The sequence below is a fragment of the Panthera onca genome, chromosome C1, assembly GCF_046562875.1.
Source record: "Panthera onca isolate mPanOnc1 chromosome C1, mPanOnc1 haplotype 2, whole genome shotgun sequence".
Classification (NCBI taxonomy): Eukaryota; Metazoa; Chordata; class Mammalia; order Carnivora; family Felidae; genus Panthera; species Panthera onca.
Genome location: NC_138346.1, coordinates 194688084 through 194716036, shown reverse-complemented (window position 1 = coordinate 194716036; position 27953 = coordinate 194688084). Strand labels below are relative to the sequence as shown.

Below are 27953 nucleotides of genomic sequence, written 5' to 3'. Positions count from 1 at the left end.
AATAAAATAAACCATGATTTTTACACACTCATTTGGGATCATCTTAATATACTAAGACCACCTGCAAATGCAAAAAGCCTGAACCCCCTCTATTGCTGCAGGTAATTCCTTTTACTGGTAATTTACTCTGTACCTTGAACTTTTCCAACCCTGTCTTTCCAATCCACGTGCAGATGACACAGGCACCCAAGGATGAAGAAATTGGGGATTTACAGAAATTGCTAAGAGACCCATCTTTTGAATCCAGTAAATCTAACTGCCATTCCTGGGTCCATCCCGACGCTGCCCCAGCCTCTAAGTGTCCAAATTTGTGGCTATCTAGCATGGCTTCATACGTCAGATCCCACGGGACTGTAAACGCTCTTCCCGCCCTCTGTTGCTAAGGGGAACTGGATCATTCCCGGCCAGCTGCGCTGCGCATGCTCGGCCGCACAGCTCGGCGGGAAAGGGGCGGGGTCTACCTGACTGTTTCGCGTCAGAGTTAAGTTCCTTAGAGAAGCGTCCTGCGGCGATCCTCACTGAGGGGATTTAGTAAGCCTCCTTAAGTGGCTGTGTTGTCGGTCTTTATTCCCGCGCCTTACCAGAAAGGGGCTGAGAGTTTCGTCTGTCAGAGGGAGGAAGAAGCGTCGGGTCGGGCCGGAGTCCTAAAGATGGTTCCTTGCGTGCGGCTTCCGCCATGTGAGAGTCGGGAACTCGGGTCAGGCCCCTGGTTGTGTTTGTCCTTTTCTTTAACCTTGTCCGCAGAGTCGGGGGATCCTTGTCCAGCGTTTCCAGCGTTTCTCGCCGCCCACTGCCCCTGCGTCGTAACTGCGCTTTCGGCGTTTAGTCTCTGTCCGCGGCCTCTTTTTTTAAAACATTCATCTGATCGTACCGGTGGCTCTCGATTAAGCCGTGGTGACTTTTCAAACTTAAAAAAAAAAAAAAAAAAAAAAAAAAAGACATCATGGAAGTTCTTTTGCAAATAGACGTGTATACGGAATCTCAACTAAAAGAGATTGAATAGTTACTACAAAAGTTTGACTCGTTGAATTGGGATATAAAATCGGGATTAGATGAAGGTGCAGTCTTTATCATTTTATTTCAGTATTTTGCCTTAATGCACGGGGATTGAGAGTATTTTGGTTTGCATGGATTAGTGTGTGCAATCAGTAACTTCCAGCTTTCTTAGGATGCAATTTCAGCAAGAGTTGGATCACTAATAACACCTGACAGTAACTTGTATTCCTCATCACAAATATATAAGACAAGAACTTAAAATTTATAACAAGAACTAAAAATAAAATATTTACAACAAAACTATATTAATTTTAGTCTTGACAGTATCAGGATTCAACAGTTTGCCGTTTTTTTTAAGATTTTATTTTTAAGTAATCTCCGTACCCAAGGTGGGGCTCAAACTCACAACCCCAAGATCAAGAGTTACATGGTCTACCGACTGAGCCAGCCAGGCACCCTTGCCATTTAAGTTGTAGGTTGAAGCAAGAGCATTAGGGAAGTAGATGCCCTTGCTAGAATAATGAATTTGCTTCTGGGATTTTCTGTGAGTGAGCATATAACAGGTCACAATCCAAAAAGGATAGGTGAAAAGCTGTCCTCTTAACTCGTCACTGACAAAGCTACAAGGAATTGAGCTGTAGCTACAAGGAATTGAGCTGTATTCAGCTAGATGGCAGGAAAAACTATTTTCTGAAGGTCACTTAATCTGGCATAAATTGAGGCTTTGGAAGTCTCTAAAATACTTAACATTTGGTATATTATAGAATTAAGTATATTTCATGATTTTTAAAGTACATTTTTAAAATAATATGAATGAAATGTTTGCTGAACCCCTAAAGCTACTGATTTACAAGAGTTAAGTTCAAGGATTTTGGTGTTCAGGGACCTTTCTGATATGACCCATGTCAGCTTCTCAAATGTTATTTCCTTGCACTAGCACTACTTTTTATCTTTAACAATAACTCCGCTTCTTACAGTTCCCACGTTTGTCATTTTGCACATGCCGTCTCTATACCTGGAATATACTTTTCATCATCCTTTGTAGACACTTTAAAACCTAGCTCAAATTTTATCTTCTAGAAGATTTCTTCCCTCTTTTCTGCTTTTTACCTTGCATACACTTAAATTGTTGTAATTATACTGTGCTAGCAGTGTATTTATAATAGAGTGTTGGGACATCCTAATCGTTACTCTAATTCCAGTACCTAAATACTTCATAAATAGTGGCTCCCCATTGCCTGTAGAACTAAGCAAGGACATTTTAGTTTGGTTTGAAAAGCATTTAGCCTTCTGCCTCCAGCTTTTCTTTTTAATGTTTATTTTTGAGAGTGAGAGACACAGAATGTGAGCTGTGGAGCTGCAGATAGAGAGGGAGACACAGAATCCAAAGTAGGTTCCAGGCTCTCAGCTGCCAGCACAGAGACCGGCACAGGGCTCAAACTCACAAGCTGTGAGATCATGACCTGAACCGAAGTTGATGCTTTACCAACTGAGCCACCCAGGCGCCCCTCCAGCTTTTCTATCAAGATAGTAAAAAAGCTTACAGAACACAAGTGAATAAAACAAGTTTTTGCAGAGTGCCATGTATAAAGAAATAGCTATAATGCAAAGAAGTAAAATGTTAGAGTATAACTGCTTCTGGACTCATTCATTAGTCACTTTATTTTTCTTGTGACCACACCACTAGTAAGTCCTCCAACTTTTTTCTTTTTTGAGATTATTTTAGCTATTCTAGGTTCTGTATACGTTGCATATATGTTAGAATTATCTTGCAGGTTCCACAAAAACTGGGATTCTGATCTGTAGCTCAGTTTGGGGAAAACTGACCTAACAGTATTAAGTCAATCAACAAGCATGCTTTATTTCTCCATTTATTTATATCTTTCTTAATTTCTCTTAGCATTGTTTTGTTTTTCATTGTAGAGATCTTGACATATTTCATTAGATGTATTTGATGTTTTATTGATGCTGTAGAAAATGGTTGTTTTAAAATATTTAATTGTTATAGTGAAAAGAAATGATTTTTGAATATTGACCTTCCTAAATTTACTTAATAATTTCAGCAGTTACTTGAAGATCCTTTTGGATTTTCAATGTATAGAACATGTCATCTATAAATAATGACAATTTTACTTATTCCCTCAAGATTTCTTTCTTTCTTGTGTATTAACCTGACTGAAACCTCTAGTACAATGGTGGAGTGGTGAGAGACAAAAGTTTTAATGTTTTATTTATTTTTGAGACAGAGACAGAGCATGAACAGGGGAGGGTCAGAGAGAGAGGGAGACACAGAATCCGAAGCAGGTTCCAGGCTCTGAGCTGTCAGCACAGAGCCCAACGCGGGGCTCGAACTCATGAGCTGCGAGATCATGACCTGAGCTGAAGTCGGATACTAAACCGACTGAGCCACCGAGGTGCCCCAAGAGACAAAAATTTTAAATATTGATGTTGTATTATCCTATGATCCTTCTAAGTTCACTTATTCAAGTTTTGTTTTTGTTTTTGTTTTTGTTTTTGAGGGAGAGAGGATATTCCTTAGGGTTTTCTATGTATACAACCATCATGCTCTCTACAAATAAAAGCAGTTTTATTTACTTCTCCCTTTCCAGTCTTTACACCAAATTTCCATGGAGTACTTCACTTAAAGAATTTTCTTTAGCATTTCTACAGTATAGGTTTGCTTGTGATAAATTCTCATTTTCATTTATTTGAAAATGTCTTTATTTCACCTTTATTTTTGAAGGATATTTTTACTGACTAGAGAATTTTATAGTATTTTTCCCCCAGCATCTTAAAAATACTCCATTGGCTTCTGGACTTCATTGTTTATTTTTTAAATTAAATTTATTTATTATTTCTGAGAGAGAAAGGAGTGTGAGCGGGGAAGGGCAGAGAGAGAAGGGGACACAGGATCGGAAGCAGGCTCCCTGCTGACAGCAGAGATCCTGATATGGGCTCAAACTCAGGAACCAAACCACGAGATCATGACCTGGGCCAAACTCAGATGCGTAACCAACTGAGGCACCCAGGCATCTTGGACTAACTTGTTTCTGACAAGAAAACAACTTTATTCTAATTTTTGTTCTCCTGTATGTTATGTCTTTATTCTTCAGCTGCTTTTAAGATTTTATTTTTAGTTTTCACCAGTGTAACTGTAACATACATAGTTGTGTTTCCCTTTTGTATTTTCCTCATTTGTGTATTCATAGAGCTTCTTGAATTTGTGTGGTTTGATATTTTTCTTTATCTGGGGGAAATTGTCCAGCCGGTAGTTCTTCAAATATTATATCTGTTGCATTGTCTGTTTTCTCTTTTTCTGGGACTCTGTTTACATCTGTAAATAGATATATTGTCATACTCCACATGTTACTTACATTTTTTTGTAGTTTTACCCTTTTATGCATTAGTCTGAACTACTTTCTACTATTGATATAAAATTTATTAAATTCTTAATTTCCCTATTTTCCAATTCTCAAAATTTCCATTAACTCTTTTTTTTTTTTTTTAAATTCCAGGACTCTGCTAAACTTCTCTTTTTCTCTGTTTTCTCAAATGTGCCAAAGACCTAGCCTGATAATACCAATATTAGCCACCTGTAGGTCAGTTTTATTGTCTTTTTTCTTTTAATTGATTTTCAGTCAGTCTTATTTGGGAGTTTTTGGTTGGGGTGTACCCATACATTTTTACTGTACTGTGAACACTGTGGATGAAAAAATTTAAAGACTAACTGCACTAACTCCAGAGAGTGCTGTTTCCTGTAGGCAGGCAGACAGTTCTTACAGATTACATTAATCCTGTTGAGGCTAGTATTAGGCCTTGTTAGGGCTTATTTACTTTTGGTTTGCTTTCTTCTAGGGAGTAGTCTTTTCTCCTGGGTTTTGGTCTGTACTCCTAGCACATGGTGCTCCCCTGGAGTCTCACCTGCAAGTCCAGATCTTTACCAAGTCCCCTCTACCTTTGCTGGGCTTAAATTTCAACTTTGTTCTTAGCTCTGCAAAGCTTCTATAATCTCTTTTCAGCTCTTTAGACTCCCAGTTGCTATTTTCTGTTTCATATCTACAGAGTATTGATATGCAGTTTGGAAGTCAGCTAATACGTGGAGGAGGAGGATACTTGTATGCAAATTGGGGGGGTTATTTCTCCTTGGTTCTCACCTCTCCCTTGTGCCTCTAGAGTTCCAACTACTTTGGTGACCCAGAACTCCCAGCTCCTTAGTTCAGTATGCCTGTTTTCTGCTTGGGCTTGTTCCTCTGCCCTGGAAAGTGCCCTCAGGGGCAAAGCCTGTTAATTTTATCATTGTTTTCAGTAGGAGGGTTTATCATACTGAAGACTACTCTGTTTTGCCTAGATTTTTTTTTTTTTTTTTTTTTTAAATAAGCAATTTCTACACTCAACCTGGAGCTTGAACTCAGGACTCTGGAGATCAAAAGAGTCACATGCTTTGCTGACTGAGCCAGCCAGGCACCCCTAGATTTATCAGCTATTTATTTATTTATTTATGTTTTTAATATTCATTTATTTTTAAGAGACTGAGAGAGACAAAGCGTAAGCGGGGGAGGGGCAGAGAGAGAGAGAGAGAAAGAGAGAGAGAGATACGAATCCAAAGCAGGCTTTAGGCTCCGAGCTGAGAGATCATGACCTGAGCTGAAGTCAGTTGCTCAACCGACTGAGCCACCCAGGCACCCCTATCAGCTTTATTTTTAATTCTTACCAATCTGATAAAACTTGGAGCTGAGTTGGTTTCGAAGCTGAGTAGGATTTGAATAGGCAAAAATGACTTTACAGGTAGGAGAACAGTATGAGCACAATATATTGGAGAAGAATTAAAAGATTAAGGGTAAGCAATTTGGAGAATCAAGCTTATATAAGCCGTATTGTACCAATTTTCCAGGAGGAAAGTACATACATTCTCTGTGGAGGTCTGTTTGTATGTCTAGAAATAACTCCTAATAGCTTGTAATTCTTTGCAGTCTCCTGTTTTACTTTAAAAATTAATGTGAATTTTGTTTTTTGCTTCATGTTATATTCCTCTTTGGTTTAAATTAAAATGTTTTAATTGGTTATTACCAAGTAGTAGTAACCATCAGGAATATGTGCCACATTGAGCCTAGTACAATTAATGCTCTTCAACTTTTTTTTTTTAGCCCCAGTTGGGGCAGGTGAGAGACTATATTAAAAAGAGGTTTCAGGGCACCTGAGTGGCTCAGTCAGTTAAGCACCCGACTTCAGCCCAGGTCATGATCCTGCACTTCGTGGGTTCGAGCCCTGCTTCGGGCTCTGTGCTGACAGCTTGGAGCCTGTTTTCAGATTCTGTGTCTCCCTCTCTCTCTGCCCCTCTCCTGCTTGTACTCTGTCTCCCCAAAATAAATAAACATTAAAAAAAAAAAGGTTTCAATTCTTGGCTGGCTCAGTTGGAGGAACATGTGACTTGATTTAAGGGTCATGAGTTTAAGGCCCACGTTGGGTGTAGAGATTACTTAAAAATAAAAGATTTTGGGGGGGCACCTGAGAAGCTCAATCAGTTCAGCATCTGTCTCTTGGGTACAGCTTGGGTAATCTGTACACTTAACATGGGCTCAAACTCACAACCCTGAAATGAAGAGTCACATGCTCTGATTGAGCCATCCAGGCACCCCAAAAATAAAATCTTTAAAAAAAAAAAGGGTTTCTAGGACTTATTTTACATTAATGTGCATCTTGTTGGAAAAGGAAGTACTGGATTTATTATTCATATGTGTTTTTTGCTCTTTTTGTTTTTCCAACAGTTCTATACTGTTTTCCCCTGCTTCAGAAACATGTTACAGATTAATTACACTTTCAGGGTGCTTTCCATTATTTTCATATTTGTGTGATGACTGACACATTGGAAGGATTCCAAGATGCAAAAGCTCATAGGTGCTTTGTTTTTGTTTTTAATGTTTTATTTTTTATTTTTATTTTTATTTATTTATTAAATTTACAGCCAAATTAGTTAGCATATAGTGCAACAATGATTTCAGGAGTAGATTCCTTAATGCCCCTGACCCATTTAGCCCATCCCCCCCTCCCACACCCCCTGCAGTAACCCTCTGTTTGTTCTCCATATTTATGAGTCTCTTATATTTTGTCCCCCTCCCTGTTTTTATATATTTTTGTTTCCCTTCCCTTATGTTCATCTGTTTTGTCTCTTAAAGTCTCATACGAGTGAAGTCATATCATATTTGTCTTTCTCTGACTAAATTTCACTTAGCATAATACCCTCCAGTTCCATCCACATAGTTGCAAATGGCAAGGTTTCATTCTTTTTGATTGCCGAGTAATACTCCATTGTATATATATACCACATCTTCTTTATCCATTCATCCATTGATGGACATTTGGGCTCTTTCCATACTTTGGCTATTGTCGATAGTGCTGCTATAAACATTGGGGTGCATGTGTCCCTCAGAAACAGCACACCTGTATCCCGTGGATAAATGCCTAGTAGTGCAATTGCTGGGTCATAGGGTAGTTCTATTTTTAGTTTTTTGAGGAACCTCCATACTGTTTTCCAGAGTGGCTATACCAGCTTGCATTCCCATGTTTTATTTATTTTTGAGAGAGAGAGAGAGAAACAGAGTGCGAGTGGGAGGGGCAGAGAGAGAGGGAGGGAGACACAGAATCTGAAGCATGCTCCAGGTTCTGAGCTATCCAGCATAGAGCTGGATGTGGGGCCTGAACTCACCAACCACGAGATCATGACCTGAACTGAAGTCAGATGCTTAACTGACTGAACCACCCAGGCGCCCCGATAGGTGCTTTGTTTTTAATTTATTTTTAGACTTACCTATTTTCTTTCAGGTGAATGATAGTTTAATAGTTAATTTCCAGTGAGTTTTACTTTGCTGGTATGGGCTGGGCAGAGGCCATAAGAGCTTTTATTTTACTTCACAGGCCTGAAGGATTCATTTAATTCTTTGCTTTGTGATAAGGGATTTTAGTAAAAGCTACCAGAAAAGTGGGGAAAAGATCTCAGATGAGAGAAAAGAAGATACAAAGAACCAGTCTGTCCTTGAAAAAGGAGCCTCAGGACTGAGCAATCAAAAGGCACTTGTGGGGGCACCTGGGTGGCTCAGTCAGCTAAGCGTCTGACTCAATTTCAGATCGGGTCATGATCTCATGGTTTTCAGGTTAAGCCCTGTGTCGTGCTCTGTGCTGACAGCATGAAGCCTGCTTGGGATTCTCTCTCTTCCTCTCTCTCTGTCCCTCTCCTGCTCATGCTCTGTCTCTCTCTCTTTCAAAATAAATAAACATTTTTTAAAAGGCACTTTTAGTTCTTCAAAAGCTGTAAAATGGATTTTTTTTTCAAGTTTATTTTGAGAGACAGTGCAGGCTTGAGCCAGGGAGGGCTAGAGAGAGGGGGAGAGAAAGAATCCCAAGCAGACTCCGCGTTGTCAGCTTGGAACCCAATGTGAGGCTTGAACTCACAAACTGTGAGATCGCGACCTGAGCTGAAATGAAGAGTCCAACACTTAACCGACTGAGTCACCCAGATGCCCCTGGAATTATTTTTTAAGCCTGAATGCGCAACAGTCTTTTATATTGTGATTTTGGATTTTAGCTATCTTATCTAGTTACCAAAAAGAAATCCATTCATGGGGGTGGAGGAAGGCAGGCATGAAATGTAATGGAAAAATAGATTCAAAACATATTTAAAAGGTGGGGCACCTGGGTGGCTCAGCGGTTAAGCATCTGACTCTTGATCTTGAGTCAGGTCATGATCTCATGGGTTATGAGATCAAGCCCTGCAGCAGGCTCTTTGCTGACCTTGTGGAACTTGCTTGGGATTCTCTCCCTCCCATCTGTCTCTGCCCCTCCCCACACTCATGCTCTCTGTCTCTCTCTCAAAATAAATAAACTTAAAGAGAAGAAGACCAGCAAAGAGATAGGAGAAATAGGTCTTGGAGTCATAGGATTCAAGGAAAGGGAGAATTTCAAGGATGAATGAAGGGAGTAGTCAGAGAGAGGGCAATAGCTTTAAAAGTTGGATCCTTCTATACTGACAGCTCAGAGCCTGGAACCTGCTTTGGATTCTTTGTCTCCCTCTTTCTCTGCCCCTCCTGTGCTCATGCTCTATGTCTCTCACTCTCAAAAATAGACATTAAAAAAAATTTAAAAGTTGGATCCTTGAATGTATTTGAATGTTTATATGTGAAGAACCAATAAGGAGGGGAAGTAGAGTTGAAGATACAGATAATAACTGGCTCTATAGGAAGGCAGTGTTGGGGGAGAGGTAGTGAGTACAGGTATTTGGATTAACCTTGGATAGAAGACTTTACATTTCCTAAGACTATTTATTTATTTTAATTTTTTTAACGTTTATTTATTTTTGAGACAGAAAGAGACAGAGCATGAGTGGGGGAGGGTCAGAGAGAGAGGGAGATACAGAATCAAGCTCCAGGCTCTGAGCAGTCAGCACAGAGCCTGACGCGGGGCTCAAACTCACGGACTGTGAGATCGTGACCTGAGCTGAAGTCGTTCGCTTAAACGACTGAGCCACCCAGGCGCCCCTCCTAAGACTATTTAATAAGTTAAAAGTAAACTTGTGAGTTTGGTGGTTTATGCTATAGTCAGGCCTGGGGGAATAGAAGTGGAGAGGACTAGTCCCAGAAGAAAGCATAGATATGTCTACCAGAGAATTATACAGCAAAGCTATATTGGGGAATAGTGAATGAATGAAGGGAAGAAAGCCAGTGTTGGTACTGTGAAGGAACCTTGAGTCCAAGCTGTCTAAAGACCTTTTGTGTTTCCAGAAACCTACCATATTTAAAAGGACTAATTTTAAAATCAGGCTCTCCATTAATTCATATTTTATGTTAGGAACCTGGATACTATTCCCCAAGAAGAAATTCATTAGTTTGGAACTAGTGGATTCCTTTGCATCAGATACTAAGATGAAAGAATCACCGATAGATAGCGAATGTGACAAAGCAGTGGCACCACAACTGGGGCAGCTGGATGAAATTAAGACAGAATCTGACAATGCACAGGTAAGTATTCTACTTTATTTTCTTTTTTCTAGAACAGCGTTTAAGTGTACATTCCAGTTATGCAGATGCTGGTTTATGGGTTTAAAATCTTTTTTTTTTGTTTTTTTAAAAATAATTTTCTTTTTATTTTTTTTAATGTTTATTTTTGAGAGAGACAGAGACAGAATGCAAGTGGGTTATGGGCAGAGAGAGAGGGAGACACAGAATCCAAAGCAAGCTCCAGGCTTTGAGCTCAGTACAGAGACCGACATGGGGCTCAAACTCATGAGCTGTGAGATCATGACCTGAGCTAAAGTCGGACGCTCAACCGACTGAGCCACCCAGGCGTCCCTAAGGGTTTAAAATCTTGAATCTTGGGGCACCTGGGTGACTCAGCCAGTTAAGCTTCCAACTCTTGATTTTGGCTCAGGTTATGATCTCACTGTGAGTTTGAGCCCCACATGTTGGGATTCTCTCTCACCCTTGTTCTCTGCCCCTCTCCTCACTCTCATACATACATGTACGTGTTCTCTCTCTCTCAAAGTAAATAAACTTAGAAAAGAGAATCTTAAATCTTTATCTTCCCTAAAGTAGTTGGTCAAATCATATAAAGTATATTGTGTCAAGTGCCATCACAACTATATGCAAGAATATGATTTGAGAGAAGAATAGATGTTTGGAATTGGGTTTTTGGATTGATACAAGGATTGCCTAGGATATTATGGGCCTAGCTAAGGGTAACACATTTTTCTTTTCATTTTTATTAACTAGAAACCATACGAGTAACTAATTGTATGTTTTTATGCTACTGACTCAATTGAAGTAGTAGAATTAGTACATTTTCAATCCTTAGAATTTTGTATTTTTTTTGTAATTATCTTACCCAAATTAGTTTCATGTTTATTCTTAAACTTTTTTAGATATATCCTAAAAAACCTATAAGTGACAAACTGATTCAAGCTGTGAGTATTCTGTACTAGGGCCAAATTTTCCTTAGAATGTTTATATATGAACCAGCTGAAATTTCTAATGAAATAAAAAATAAATTCAGTTTTAATTTCTTTCTTTTTTTATTAAAACTTTTTTTTTTTTACATTTGTTTATTTTTGAGAGACAGAGACAGAGCACAATTGGGGGAGGAGCAGAGAGGGAGGGAGACACAGAATCCGAAGCAGGCTCCAGGCTCTGAGCCATCAGCACAGAGCCTGATGCGGGGCTTGAACTTATGAACCATGAGATCATGACTTGAGCTGAAGTCGGATGCTCAACCGACTGAACCACCCAGGTGCCCCCAGTTTTAATTTATTTCTAATATTCAGTTTAGAAATAGCCTAAAGTAAGTCAGTATCAAGTAAGGATATGACTCTCATTGACTTGGTGTCACTGGGGAATGTTGTCCATCTAGGAAGTATCTGTTGCTTCCTCAGTCTATGGACATTCAAACACATAAATCACATTTAGATAGCTTGTCTGCTGCTCTGAAACATCCTCCTCTGTAAGACTCATTTAGGCCAGTCCAACAACTTTTGTGTTGATGGTCTTTATGAAGACAGTTAGCTATTAATGACTGGAACAAGGATGGAAAATAGATGTCATTACTGAGTGTGTCTCCTCTGTTTGTAGTAGCTCCTGAAGGGCTGTGTGAACAAAAACTATTGAAGTCACATCTAGTTATGATTACACATAATGTGATTTATTGGTGTTGTCAGTCAAAGATCACCAAAAGGAGAGTGTTCACCTATGTACTATGGTTCAGTTTAATTATACAATTCACTGAACAGACTTAAACATAATTTATCATTTTCTATTGAATAACTGCTGGTTTTATACACAGTGTATTCATTATTTTCATCTCTTTTTTAGGAGTATTTTCAAGCCCAGCAGCCCAAAACTCAGGAGAATGAACTGAAAATAAATACTACATTTTCAGACAGTGGTAATAGAATCACTTTATTCTAAATGTAATAGCCAATTTATTCTGCTTTTTTAGAATATGTTTGAATAGTGTGCATTGTTTGTTTTGGGTTTCACGTCCAGGAGAAATAACCTCTAAATGAAAATGAAAGAATGCATACTTAATTTTATGTAAATACTAATTTTCTTCCTTCCTGTTTTGTGTTTATAGCTCCACAGTTGACTACAAGCATTCAGCTTTCTCTGACATCATCTGGCATGAATAAAATGCTTCCTTCAGTTTCAACCACAGCTATTCAGGTTTCCTGTTCTGGTTGTAAAAAAATTCTTCAGAAGGGGCAAACTGCTTATCAGAGGAAGGGGTCTACTCAGCTCTTCTGCTCCACGTTTTGTATCACCGAATACATTTCATCTGCCAGTTCACCAGCTCTTCCCAAGAAAACTTGTTCAAACTGCTCAAAGTATATAATTCTAAATTATGCCCACTTTTACTTCCCCTACATAGAGCTCGATCAGTCTTGGTTGTAATTACCTACATTTTCATTTTTTCTGAAGTAGTATCACCTTGATTTAGTGAAAAGAAGCTGCTTCTGCTTTCACTTCCTTTATTAGATTCTTCAGAAATAGTTTTTTTATTGAGAGATTTGCACAAATTAAAACATAGGGAGTTCTAGTTCTCTTCAACTTTAAATAGTGTGACTTCTGAAATTTACTTTTCTTTCTAGTCGAAATTCTCTATAAGTGGGATTATTATATGCCCATTCTATTTTATCATTTAACTGTATAGGATGCACTAACACATTAATCATATAACAGTTTATTTGGATCTTCCAAGGTATAAAATTATATAACGTTTCTCTTGTAATGAAGTTATTTGATTCTTTTGCAAAATCGAATAGTCACAGGTAAACATAAATGGATAGATATCTTTTCAAGATTTCTGTGAGCTACTGTCGGGGTCTTTATTGCTAACTTTTTTTTTTAATTTTTACATATGTAAGGCAATTTAGATGCAGAGAAAGGAAGTAGTACTAATTTCATAATGAATTAGTGGAAAATGTCCAGAACTTTGAACTCTACCCTGATATGTAGATCAGTGTGCTTTGAGACTCCTATCATAATATTCTGGTTTGTTAACGCTCATGAAATGCTATTGCTAAATTTTAGATGTTTTTGTTTCAGAATGAAGAAAACACATAGGTCACCAGTTTTGCTTGTAAATACAATAAATTCCTTTCAGATGTCTTATTTTGGAATCAGATTGCCATAATTTGAATCTTGCTTTCTCCATTTATGGTTATATTTTGTATCTTATAGCTGCTGTATTAGTATCATCTGGGAACTTGTTAAATAAAACCACAGAATCTCAGGTCTCACCCAGACCCACTGAATCAGAAGTGCTTTTGTCCCCAGATGATACGTATATAATGCTAAAGTTTGAAAAGCACTGAGAACTTCTTAGTATTCCCATCTGTTTAATTCAATGTACATAAGAATTATGAGCATTAAATAATAGATTTAAGTGATAGAACAATAGTGGCATGTAATAAGAACTCAGTAAATGTTAATTATTACTATTACTACTCTCTTAACAAACTTACAAATCCTTTTTATTGGTTGCTGGCGCTTTGGTGTTACCCTTTGCTGCAAGTCTTAGACCCTGAAACTGACCTTTCTCTTGTGCTTTTTCAACCCTTCAATACTGTGTCTTTTTTCTTTTTTGCTAAGGGCTGTAAGGCACTTTTCTTCAGTCTGCTTTCTTTCTCTGCAGAAACATAAAACTGGAAGGGACCTTAGAGATCATCCAGTCCAAACATTTTCTTTTGGTTTTGAGGAAACTGAGGCCCTCAGAAGTTAAGGTATCATGTTACTATTTTGGCCCATTATACATCTTCAGCACATCTCCCAGGTAGATTGAAAAGGCTGAAACAGGAAAGATATAGTAAGTTCTCTAAGGCAAAGAAATCCAGTATAAGCAAAAACAAGAAACAAGTTTTACTTTCTTTGGAATACAGAATTTTTTTTGATGCAAAATACTATTGTATACGTTGGTGGAAAGGTGGTAGTGCTTAGGCTAGGAGAGTCCATCCATTTTTCAGAGTAACCTGTGCTTGTTTTGAAATTGTTTTTCCTTCACATTTATTAGCATCTTGCATTAATACGTAGTTCTCAAGTTTTAGCTAATTATCAGTCCTTGTTGAAGTTTCTTTTATAGCAGTGATTTAAAATCTGTTTTGAGTTATTGCAATCTTTATTCTGTTTTATGAACCAAATGAAAGTTAGCTTTGAAAATGACATTTTAAATTATGTTAGAGAAGACTTCTTTTGAAGAACTCTTGTTTCTGTACCTTAGTATCCCAGGTGGAACCAACCAGAGATCCTGAAAGCAACCAACAGAGTTCAGAATATCCCTGTGCACTAATGCTGTAACACTTATATATATAGGAAAGTTGTTCAGTCCGATGCTTAAGAGTTAGTTTAAGCTAATTGTAGGCACTTTTAAGAAAATTCATTTTTTTATTTTTTCTTTATAAGGCCTTAGTAGATTAGAAACCAGCAATCTAGTATGCTGGTAGCAGTAAAAACCAGTAAGCGTTTTCAGACTTCATGCTTCTGCCGATGCAGTTTCTTCTGCCTCCCTTTCTATCTGGCTAATTTCTGTCTTAAAGGTCTGCCTCCAATATCTTTACCTTTTGTCTATTCGCACACCATTCCGTCCTCTCTTCCTAACTCCCAACCACTCGGAGTAGTTGTTCCATGGTCTGTGTTTCAGTAGTGTTCATAATTCCTATAATATTAATCATAGCATTAATATTTTAAAAAATTGATATTGCCCCGGTTAGACCGTGAACCTCTTGAGATTAGGAACCAGATCATACTCCTGTTTATATTCCCAGTGCCTAAACACTAGCTGGCACACAGTGAAACCTAGAAAAATTTTTGTCAAATGAAATACAAGGATAGCACAACTCAGATACTGCATTTAGAACTGTATCTTAAACCAGTAAAATGACTGATTGGGGTTCATGAAATGAACCTGTTATTTTTGGTACCATTTGTTTAAGAGGCAGAAAGATCATAATACACTAAAAATTTGTAAATGTTGAAGTGTTAAAATAGTGCTGATTTCAGGAGTATTTCATCTGGATAATTATTACACTGAATGATTGATATTCTGAAGGTTCTAAGTAGCCAGATATCTTGGCAGTCCTCAAACATTCTGGTCCCTGGACCCCTGTATACTCTTAAAAATTATTGAAGAGACAGAGAGCTTTAGTTCATAGGTTATATCTACTAATATATACTGTGTTAGAAATTAAAATGGAGAAATTTTTAAGCTCATTATTTAAAAACAGTCATTTAAAAATAATAACTCAGTGCATGTTGACATAAATAATATTTTTTAAAATTCATTTTAGAGAGAGAGGGGCAGAGAGAATCTCAAGCAGGGTCCATGCTGAGCATAGAGCCTGACGGGCTCAGTCCCACAACCCTGGGATCATGACCTGAGCCAAAATCAACAATCAGACACCCAATTGACTGAGCCCCCCCGATGCCCCTACATAAATAAGATTTTTAAATGAAAACTAGCCATATATGTTTTTTAATTTGATGAGAAGAAATGTTAAGAAAAATTTAGTAAGCATGATTTTATTTTGCAAACCACTTTAATGTCTGGCTGAGTTTTCATATCTGCCTTTGTATTCAGTTCATTGGAAAATGTTTTAGCTGAAGTGTGAAAAAAAACTGATCCTACAAATATGTAATTGGAAAAGGGAAGAGTGTTTTAATAGCCTTTTAGATTTTGTGGTGCTCTTCTGTGGCACTCCACCCAAGTATTGTTAAAGGTTATTTGGAATGTAGAATCTGAAACCATATCAAAATTTTTTTGTACTGTTTGGTTAAAATTCATTGGTCTTGTTAGGTTACAATCATTGGTCTGTCTGTACTTTGAATGTTTTTTTTACCCATAAATGAATGATTTTTGTTACCTGGTATAATAATTTGGGAAATAATGGTTCACTGAGTTATGCAGATCTTCTAAATGTTAACATATTTCTTTATGCAATATTTCAAAAATCACATTTGCTAAAAAAAAAAAAAAATCACCACCCCCAAAAATAATCCTCATCGTCACTACTAATCTCATCAGGAAAGTTTAACTATTGGGAAGCAATCAAATTGGAGGTGGCAGATTTTCCAATTTCTAATTTTTTTTTTTTTTTTCAGCTTATTTATTTATTTTGAGAGGGAGACAGCACGAGTGGGGGAGGGGCAGAGAGACTCCCAAGCAGGCTCCACACTGTCACCATACAGTCTGATATGGGGCTCAAACTCACGAAACTGTTGAGATCATGACCTGAGCTGAAACCAAGAGTCCGATACTTAACTGACTTGCTTAGTCAATGGCTTAACCGTACCACCCAGGCACCCCCAAAATTCTAATTTTTCTTTTTTTCAATTTTTTTTTTTTAATTTATCTTGAGAGACAGAGCGTGAAAGGGGGAAAGGCAGGGAGAGAGGGAGACACAGAATCTGAAGCAGGCTCCAGGCTCTGAGTTGTCAGCACAGAGCCCGACACAGGGCTCAAACTCACAAACCATGAGATCATGACCTGAGCTGAAGTCGGACGCTTAACTGAGCCATCCAGGCACCTCTGAAAATTCTAATTTTCAATGAAAGCTCAAATTTTATCATTGGCAATGAATACTGCCAGTTTATCTTGAAGTTACAGTCTTACTTTATTCATTTTTGAGAAAATATTTACCAGATACTCACTTCTGGATAATAGTTTGTTCTTTCAAGTGAAAATATGTTCCACAAAAAAAGTAGCTACCTTAGGTTGTAACTGTTAACATTCCCACATGAGATATTCTTTGCGGCGGCCATCATACTTTAGTGTGCAGGGGAAGTACTTTATGCCTGTGTCCCATTTCATCACAGAATACTGAAAAGAGGTTGTCAAGGGTGAAGTTTAATAAATTGATTTTTACAGTGAATGTATGGCAGTGAATAACAAATACTAGGACATTTTGGTGCAAGTGCCTTAATTTGCCTAAGGCTCTGGCAAACGTTTTTTCCAGCCTTTTTTTTCCCTCCCAGCTTATTAAGGTGAAATTCACATAACAAAAAGCCATTGCAGTAATGTTTAGTATACTCAGGGTGTCTAATTCCAAGATATTTCTGTTCTCCAAAGTAAAATGTTCTGTCTCTACCAGTCTGTCTTCTTGCTGGGGATTTATCTTTTCTGGATATTTCATATTAATGGAATCATACAACATATGACCCTTTGTGTCTGGCTTTTAGCATAAGGTTTTCAAGGTTTATCCATGTTATAACATGTATATCAGTACTTCGTTCTTTTTTTACAGCTGAATAATATTCAACTGTATGGATATATCACAATTTGTTCATCCATTCATTCATTGGTGAACATTTGGGCTGTTTCCATCTTTTAGCTTTTTTTTTTTTTTTTTTTTACATAAACTCCAGGCCCAACGTGGGGCTTGAACCCACAGTCCAGAGATCGCATGCTCTACTGATGGAGCCAGCTTGGCACCATCTTTTACCTATTTGAAATAGTGCTGTTAGAAACATGCATGTGTCTATCCTTTTTTGAGTACTCCTTCACTTCTTTGGGGTGCATATCTAGGAGTGGAATTGCAGTGGCCCATTGTTGATTTTACACCATCACTTGAAATGTTAACACGAGAAAGACAAATAACATTTTAATATGAAAATAGTTTTGATTTGTGAACCCCTTGAAAGTCTCTGGAGGATCTCTGGAATTTTGTAGACTGTACTTTGATATATTTTGTAGATTCCAAATTTGCTGAGGAATGAATATGTGATTTCTCATCATCATTTTGTTATGACTAGCACTAACTAATACAGACTAGGTAGTCCTCAAAACTACGCTCTCAGATGTGCTTTGTAGTCCCTACTTTGGGGGCACCTGGGTGGCTCAGTTAAGCATCTAACTTGGGCTCAGGTCATGATCTCATGGTTCGTGAGTTCAAGCCCCGCTTCCGGCTCTGCGCTGACAGCTCAGAGCCTGGAGCCTGCTTCAGATTCTGTCTCTCCCTCTCTCTGCCCCTCTGCAGCTCATGCTCTCTCTCTCTCAAAAAAAATACTACAAAAAAATTTATAGTCCCTACTTTATAGATGAGGGAATTAACATTTGAGAGTATAAATGACTTATCCATCACTACTGAATGTAAGTCCTAGAACTAAATACCAAAGGTTTTCTTATTTCAAGGCTATTACTGCTGCTGCACACTCCTCAAGTAGGTGAAACGGGAGAGGGTCACTTGAGAGTGTGCTTTAACTTATAAAAATGTTTAATAGTGCCCTTGTTTTTATTTTCAGAGACATTTTAAATCTAAAGGATGTGATCAGCATCCAGCTGGATGACTCTAGCAAAAATTTTTGCAGCCAGTCTTGTCTTTCATCATATGAAGAAAAAAGAAAAGCATTTGTTGCCATATGTACTAATAACATTTTAACCAAGTGCAGCATGTGTCAGAAGACTACTGTTGTAAGTTGTAATTTTTTTTTAAACTTTAAGGATTCTGATTATTTTGCTTAAATATTAGCATTTTTAGTGAATTCTTTTAAATCCTAGATTCAGTATGAAGTAAAATATCAGAATGTGAAACACTGTCTTTGTAGTAATGCCTGTTCTTCACTCTCACTTGAACAGCCTCCTGTGATCTGTTGTGAGAACTGTAGGGCTTACGATCACACTGTCTAGTCTGTTGCATATACTTCCAATGAAAGGCCAGTCCCATTACTTTATTAGTTCAAAGGGTATGACAGCATATAAGCAGGTAAAAATAAAGACCTGTTGCATAAGGACCACTGCACTGGAATTTGCATGGGACTAAATGAAAAATCCAAGATTGAGTTCCTTCCATTAGTTTGCTTGTGAGTGGTTCCACTTCAGGAAAATGTGGGGATTAGATTTTAGTACCATTGGGAATAGTTTCAGTTGGCAACACATTGAAGGAGATGAAATGAAAGACTTCTGACAGTTGCTCTTACATAGCAATTCATAATAAATGCTGTATGGAGATTTTCCTAAAATATCTCAGGATGATCATCTGCCTTGAAAAAAAGCCACGCAGATAGAAGCTTGTTTATAAACTGAGATTAGAGATAGCAGAAATAACAATAGCCTACTGGTCAGTAAGACTCAACCACAAAGGTGTTTTTAATTCTGTTTTCTTAAACCCTAAGCAAGGTTAAAGTGAATCAAGAATGTCACAGGCTTATCTGAATCTGTGAGAAATAATCTTCTATTTCTGGTGGGAGAACCTTTGGTGGTTGGTTCTGAGAGCAGAGAAGCTGGTTCTACTTTGGTGGACTAAATGAGATTAACACAATTAGTGGTTTGAGCCCCTTTCATGAGGTGGGACTGTTGTCTTGCTTGTTCAGATGATGCTTTGAGACCCAACTCCCTATCTCTGTAAATTCTTCCTTAAAAATAAGCAATTGAAGATGGGATTCTCAGCAAGTCTGAACAATTCAAACAGGTCATTTATGAGCCACCTTTTATCTATGACAGAATGTCCACACCATGAGAGTATCTTGCCTTTGGACCAGAAATGGGAGAATGGAAGGCATGGGAGCCTTCTGAAGGCAAGAAATGCCATTCCATCTTTTCATTCTTTATCAGTCACACTCAATAAATAGGCTTTGTCCTGTATTTAAGAGCCTGTTTTGAGTACCTAGTTATTCAGCCTATGTGATGGGGTAGGGCTGGTTTGGGTAAAGGAGTTTAAAAAGCACCATTTAACACTACACCCTGCATATCAGATATTATTGTAATAGTGATAATGGAGAAAATCCATATTGTTAGTTAAGTGTAATCCAGAATTAGACAAGCAAAAATAATATAAAGACGGGGACAAAACATAAGAGACTCTTAAATACAGAGAACAAACTAAGGGTTGCTGGGGGGGTTCTGGGTGGGGGGATGGGCTTAATGGGTAAGGGGGCATTAAAGAAGACACTTGTTGGGATGAGTGCTAGGTGTTACACATACGGGGTGAATCACTGGAGTCTACTCATGAAATCATTATTGCACTATATGCTAACTAACTTGGATGTAAATTAAAAAAAAAAAGATTTAGAAAATTGTTCAAATCTATGAATCTAAAAATGGGGTGACTTTTTTTTAAGTGGATTGTTTGATATAAATATACTTTGACCACATTGTTTTCCCCCCACATCTTAATAGAGTAAATTAATTATTACTTTTCCCATATGAATAATTAACTAACTACAGATGATACATAGTACTATTATTACTTGATGTTAAATATTGATGAATTGTTAGGGGTGTCTCAGTATAAAAAGTCATACTAATAAAGGGTAAAAGAATTTTCAAAGTTAGACTCTGTTTTTTGTTTCATTATTCCTTTGCCAATATCCTGTTCTTTCACAGAAGAAAACCTATATATTTGCAACTGTCTTTGCACTTTATGTCCCCCAAAGCAGTTCTTTTTCACCATTGCCTAGTCCAGGAATGAGGATTCCTCTTTCAGTAGAAACAATAGATGGTGAACCTCAGTTTATATCCTTTACCTTTGTACACTTACTGAATGCACTATATTCTATACATCTTACTGCTTATGTGCTGCCTTCTTATAATATGCTTGCAATTTTTACCATGAAGTTAGCCTAACAGTAATTCTCACAGCATGTTATAACTTAATTAAGCACCCTTTTCTGGCTCCTCCTTAGCACGAATAAAAGGCTTCCCTGAGTTTATATCCAAAGTGGAATTGAGGAAAGAGATATAATTTTAAGGCTTTTATTTATTTATCCAGTTGGCTTTGATTGCCTGGATTGAGAAACATTTTCTGTGACCTCCTTCATTGCTTGCGTATATATTACTGCTGCAACTAATATATATCTGAGACATAACACAAATAGTTATATTTTGGATTGATCTATTTCCCTCATTTTAGTCATTGTAATCCGTAGTGCCTTTTTTTCCTGGCTTTTAGGAAAGTGTAAAACAGGGCTTCATCATCATTACTTATTATATTTCAGCTAATAGCAGTAATGGTGGATATGTTTTGCTTGTTAACAATATATATCATATACCGGGAATATGAATATTACTTTAATCTCTAAACAGAAACCAGCCAAAACACTTACATCTGTTCTTTGCAAATCATTGAAGCCCTCAGATGAAATGATTGAGACCACCAATGACTTGGGGAAGACAGACCTTTTCTGTTCTATTAATTGTTTCTCTGCTTACAATAAAGCTAAGATGGAATCTTCTACAGGTAATGTTTATTTAGCAGTTATCAGAGGATTAGAAACTATTGAAGAATATTACTGCTTTCCTTTAATTTATAACCTTGATTTATCTCAAGGTTAAGTTTTTGACTTAAAAATCAAAACAATGCAAAACTTGTTGCAAAAAAAAGTTTCCAGTAGTTTTATGTAAAAGAAAGTCTACTTCACCACCAGAGACTTAATATTTATTTATGAAAATCGTTGTATTAGAATATAGAATTTTGTACTCAACCCTGCTTTGTAAAAACAAGGCTAGTAGTTAGTTACATTTTTTACAGGAAGTAGAGCTAGTTGGAAATAGTTTGAAGTTCACTAGTAGAAAAGCACAAATAACCCAGAGCCAACTTTGTATTCCATCAGAGAGCCTCCTATAGAACCATTGGTGCTATTTACATAGATAATAAAGTGAATGATTCTCCTGGGGCTTGTACATTATGTAAACTGGCTTATGATGGAAATCTCTGCACTGTTAGCTTAGAAACCAGTCTAGCTCCATTCATGTTGAAGGTTAAGAATCTTGGAAGTGTTAGAAATGATACCCATTAGGAGATTCTATAGGAATCTCTTTTCTCTTCTTTGTGGGTAATTTCATGTAAAGATTTGCTTGAAATTTCAAGCAAATGGTGTATAAAGAACTAAGAAATTGTATGCAAAGATAAAATATACAAAAAAATAGAAAATGTAATTTATCAGTTTAAGGTTATTAATGTGTTATCCTAAAGAGCCTACCTATTCCTTAGCCTTACTTCATATCCAGCAATACCTAAAGCTATTAGATATTTCCATTGTTTGTTGAAATAACTTGTTATTAAATAATGCTTTCTGATTGATTCTGCCTGGTTTTTGAGAAATCTTCTTATTTTTATCAGTAAATGTTTCCATGGTACATGATGCTTCAACGGGGCTCTTTTCTCCAAAGAAAGATACAACTCCAATTATAAGCAATATAGTGTCACTGGCAGATACTCATGTCTCCCTACCCATCATGAACTCTGATGTCTCACAAGGTAAAATTGATAATAAAGATATTTGACATATACACTGTTTTCCCATCCTTGATAAATCTATCTATTTTAAGTTTGTTGTTGTTGTTGTTTTAAGTTTTTTTAATGTTTGTTTATTTTTGAGAGAGAGAGAGAGAGACAGAGTGAGAGCACGAGCAGGGGAGGGACAGAGAAAGATGGAGACACAGAATCCAAAGCAGGCTCCAGGCTCTGAGCTGTCAGCACAGAGCCCAATGCAGGGTTCAAACCCACGAGCCGTGAGATCATTACCTGAGCCAAAGTTAGACGCTTAACCAACTGAGCCATCCAGGCGCCCCTATTCTAAGTTTGTTTTTGTTGTCTGATACGAAATAAGCAATTGTGGTTTATGATGCTATTTTGTAGATTATAGTATAAGATCTTGAATTGATGATACTCTATTTTATTTTAGCAGATACAGTTTCTTCAGTAACAGCAAATGTCATTGTAGATGTAAGTTTTGTTCCTAATATTTTTTGATGCTGTATTTTCTTTGTTAAGTATATTTGTGTGTATATACACACAATTCATATATATACATATATATGACCACATTCATTCCTGTTTTCATCCTAGAACTCAAAAAAGTTGAGCAATAAACATCTTTTGGTATTCATATTCAATTTCCCAAGTCTCAGGTCTGACTTGAAATTATTAAGAATATTTAAACATAAGTATTATTAGTCATAGTTTTTCCTTTGGGTTCTTTATTACCTTTTTCAATACTATAGTCCTATGAGCAATAAAAATTATTTTTATTACAATTACATACCAAAAGATTATTTGAACATTTTTTTTTTTAATTTTGAGGGAGAGAGAGAGCATGCGTAAGCAAGCAGGGGAGGGGCAGACTGTGAGGGAGAAGGAATCCCAAGCAGGCTCTACGCTGAAGAGGGGCTCAACAGGGGGCTCCATCTCACGAACCATGAGATCATGACCTCAGCCAAAATCAAGAGTCAGACACTTAACCAACTGAGCCATCCAGGCACCCCAAGATTCTTTGAACATTTAATGTTGAATCTAGATCGCAACTTTACGTTATAAATAATTGTTAATGTTTCCCCCTAGTGGAGCTCATGTTGCAACGTACCTATTCATTTTCTTGTGTTATTAGAATAGATATGTTTGATATTTTAATCATTTGATAACTGTTCAAACAAATGTTTTTGTTTTTTTCTCCCAAACATTTCTAAGAGTTTACCCAGTGAATCAAGTACTGGTGTTGCTAATAATAGTGTTGAACAGTCAAGCCTTTCACCATCTTCATCAATATCCAGTCAGAATGCAGTTGGCTCCAGTGTAGAAGTACAGAAAGATCAAGTGTCAAACCAAGATGCTACATACAATATGAAATCTGTGAAAATAAGTGATGGACTATGTCATCCAAAATTTACTTCCAAAGTACTAAAAGTTAAAGATAAATCACGAAGTGTTAAGAAATCTTGGTGTTCAAATTTCCAGCATTTGAAAAGCAGTATTAAAAAGGATGTGACATTCTGTTACTCATGCCAGTTGTTCTGCCAAAAAAATTTTAGTTGTGGAGGAGAATCATTAGCAGCCCAAGGAATTTCTAATTGGAAAAAGACTCTGGAAAAATTCAGAAAGCATGAAAAAAGTGAAATGCATTTGAAGTCATTGCAGTTTTGGAGGGAATCCCAGTTTTGTGATGAAGCTGTCAATGATAATTTATCTATCCATTCAAAACAGATGGAAGGAAATAAAAAGTACCTAAAGCTTATAATTGAAAATATTTTATTTCTTGGGAAGCAGAGTTTATCATTAAGGGGAAATGATCAGTCGATTTCAACTGTGAATAAAGGCAATTTTTTAGAATTGTTAGAAATCAGAGCAAAAGATAAAGGAGAGGAAGTATTCCGACTTCTGAATTCACAAGTTGACTTCTATAATAGTACACAAATTCAAAATGATATTATTGAAATAATAAAGACTGAAATACTGCAAGATATTGTGAATGAAATCAATGTCTCCCCAGCTTTTTCAATAATATGTGATGAGACAACTGATAGTGCCACTAAAGAACAGCTTTCCATTTGTGTAAGATACCCACAAAAAATGTCAAAGGCTGTCTTAATAAAAGAAAGATTCTTGGGTTTCATAGATGTTGAAGAGATGACTGGGACTGACTTACATAGAACTATCAAAACTTACCTGCAGCAAATTGGAGTTGATTTGAGTAAAATATGCGGCCAGGCCTATGATAGTACCATGAATTTGAGGGGAAAATTTAATAAAGTTGCAGCAGAATTCAAGAAAGAAGAGCCAAGAGCTTTGTACATACATTGTTATGCCCATTTTTTGGATTTAGCAGTAATTAGGTTTTGTAAAGAAGTAAAAGAACTCCGAATTACTCTAAATACTCTCAGCTCTTTGTTCAACACTATTCATATGTCTGGGGAAATGTCTGCACATTTTCAAAATATTTGTAAACTAAGTCAAAACAAAACATGCAAGAAACATACATCACAATCATGTTGGACAGCCCATGATCGTATGTTACTATCAGTGATCGAGGGTCTTCCAGAGATTATTGAAACACTGGAATTTGTAGCAAGCCATTCTTCAAATACAAGTTTGGCTGATGAATTGAGTGATTTGTTAACATTGGTTTCCAAATTTGAATTTATCTTTTGTTTGAAATTTCTTTATCGAGTGTTAAGTGTTACAGGAATTCTTTCCAAAGAGCTTCAGAGTGAAACCATAGATATTTTTTCATTGTCTTCAAAAATAGAAGCAATTTTGGAATGTTTATCATCTGAAAGAAATGACGTCTATTTCAAAACTATCTGGGATGGAACAGAGGAAATATGTCAAAAAATAACCAGTAAAAGTTTTGAAGTTGAAAGACCTTCTTTTCAGAAAAGAAGAAAAATTCAGAAAACAATAGATCTTGGCAATTCAGATAGTACTTTTTTTCCTACCTCAACAGAAGAACAATATAAAATTAATATTTATTACCAAGGATTGGACACTATATTAAATAATTTAAAATTATGTTTTTCAGAGTTTGATTATTGCAAAATGAAGCAAATTTCAGAACTATTATTTAAATGGAATGAACCGTTAAATGAAGCAACAGCCAAACATGTCCAAGAATTTTATAAACTTGACGCAGACATCATCCCAGAACTTAGATTTTATCGGCAATATGCAAAGCTTAACTTTGTCATAGATTATGATTGTATCAACTTCATCAATCTTGGCTATTTGTTTATCCAGCATGGTCTTCACAATAATATTCCTTGCATATCAAAGCTGTTATATATTGCTTTGTCTTGGCCAGTTACTTCAAGTGCCGAAAACTCATTTTCTACACTGCCTCGTCTTAAAACATATTTATGTCATACCATGGGACAAGAGAAGCTTAGTGGCCTAGCCCTAATGGCTATTGAGCAGGAATTGGTAAATAAACTGATGGAACCTGAAAGACTCAGTGGGATTGTGGAAAAGTTTATCCATCCAATGAAAGAGATGTAACACTTGCTAATTTGAGTTTTACCTAAAAGAATTTTGTATTTCTGCTGGAATGTTTGTTTTTATTTCAAAATTTTATCTCCTAAGAAAAATTTTTTTTCACCAGAACATGTAACATTCACTTGATTCAGAATTCAAAAACCAGAATGGTGTACAGTGAAAAGTCTCCTTCCCTTTTTTTAGTACCCATTTCTCCCTGTAGTGTTGTCTGTTTCTCAGATATCTTTCTGGAGATATTTTTCATAGATCATACTCTGCAGTGCACACTGTTCTTCAACTTGTCTTTTCCACTTAACATATTTTTGAGATTGTCCCATATCAGTACTTAAAGGGTTTCTTGATTTTTTTTCATAACTGCATAAATTTTCGTTGTATGGATGTACCATAATATATTTTAATAGTCCCTAGTGACAAACATTTTAATTCTTCACAATATTTTGCCATTATACGTAATGCTGCATTTAATAACGTTACACATAGGTCATATTGCACATGAGTGAGTTAACTCGAAGATAAAATTTTAAATTGGAATTACTAGGTCAGAAAATTTATACATTTTTATTCTTGATAGATAACTGGCAAATTGATTTCTATAAGAATTATGCCATGCATGATGCCACATCACCAACCATGTGTGAGATTGCCTATTTCCTTCAATCTGTATAAACATTGTTCCCAAACATTTTGGTTCTTGCCAGTCTGTTATTAATCCCAGTGGAATTTTGCATTTTCACTTAAGAAGAAGGTTGGGTATCTACTTGACCCATTTATATTTCCTTTTCCTGTGAACTGTCCTGTTTAAATATGGCTGTGGTTTTGGTTGACACAAATAGCTAACTGATACAATATAAATTCTTAATGTACTTTATGAAAATACTGCTATTTCTTAAATAATCAGAAAGGATTCTTTTTCTCATTATACTTTATAAAACTTCAGGGGCTAAAGGAAAATGTGTCCCTCAAAGATTTGTAAGAATTTAGTGGTAGATGTATCTGGTCCTAGAATTTTATTTGTTTTGGGAATATTTCTCTGCCACTTTCCCCTTGCTGTTTCTCATCAATTCTTATTTGTAATTTTTCTAGAAAGAGCATCCATTTTATTTAGGCTTTTTTAAAAATGTATTTACTCAGAGGTATAGAAAGTATTTTAAATTTTTCTATAAACTATACTTACTTTCCTCATTGATCTTCTATATCCTTTTTTGATTAGGCCAAAGTGATTTATTTACTTGTTTTTCACACATATTCTTAGATTTATTTATCAGCCCTGCCTTTTAATAATACTATGGGGTTTTTTTGTTGTTATGTTTGATTTTAACATAAAAATACAAAGAGTATAACGGGTAACATTTAATCCTGTTAAATCCTAACATTTTACCATGCTCCAGATTTTTTTTTTTTTTAAGTTTATTTATTTTGAGACAGAGAGTGAGGAGGGTCAGAGAGAGAGGAAGAGATAGAATCCCAAGCAGGCTTCTCACAGCATGGAGCCTGATACAGGCCTCTATCTCACGAACCATAAGATCATGATGAAATCAAGAGTTGGATGCTCAACCAGCTGACCCACCCAGGCACCTCCAAGCTCCAGATTTTTATTTCAGAAATAAAATATTACAGATGAAGTTGAAGCTCCCTTGCAAATCTTTTACTGAGAGCATTCCTCTTCTGTTTTCCCCAGAGGCAACAATTATTTGTTGTGCTTCTTTACATGCATGTCTAATTTTATACTTGAAAGATAGCCTTGTTTCATACTTATAAACTTAATATAAAACTCTGTGTAAGTTGCATTGTACATATCTTTCAGCAATTTGCTTTTTTCACTCAATGTTGTTTTTGAAATTTATACATGAATTTCTAGTTCATTTACTTTAACTGCTGAATAATACTCTATTATATGAAATACATGTTCATCCTTTCTCTTTTTTTTAAATTTTTTTTAATGTTTTTATTTTTGAGACAGAGCATGAGCGGGGAAGGGGCAGAGAGAGGAGACACAGAATCTGAAGCAGGCTCCAGGCTCTGAGCTGTCAGCACAGAGCCTGATGCGGGGCTCGAACTCACAGACTGTGAGATCATGACCTGAGCTGAAGTCAGACACTTAACCAACTGAGCTACCCAGGCACCCCATTCTTTCTCTATTTATAAAGGGACATTTTATACTCTCTGATTTTGCACTTTTATAATACGCCAATGAACATTTATATATGTGGTATGTGCACATTCAACA

General features: G+C 36.5%; 1 protein-coding gene across 1 annotated transcript; it reads left to right on the top strand.

The window, feature by feature from the left end:
* Positions 1 to 466: 466 nt before the first annotated feature.
* ZMYM1 (zinc finger MYM-type containing 1) lies at positions 467 to 25779 on the top strand. Its single transcript, XM_060622197.3, is given in 11 exon segments — positions 467 to 678; positions 9835 to 10004; positions 11847 to 11919; positions 12109 to 12358; positions 18267 to 18435; positions 18523 to 18644; positions 18646 to 18727; positions 21046 to 21199; positions 22082 to 22219; positions 22650 to 22687; positions 23429 to 25779. Coding segments are annotated over 10 exon segments (3423 nt in total). The 5' UTR covers positions 467 to 678; positions 9835 to 9908; the 3' UTR covers positions 25730 to 25779.
* Positions 25780 to 27953: the final 2174 nt, after the last annotated feature.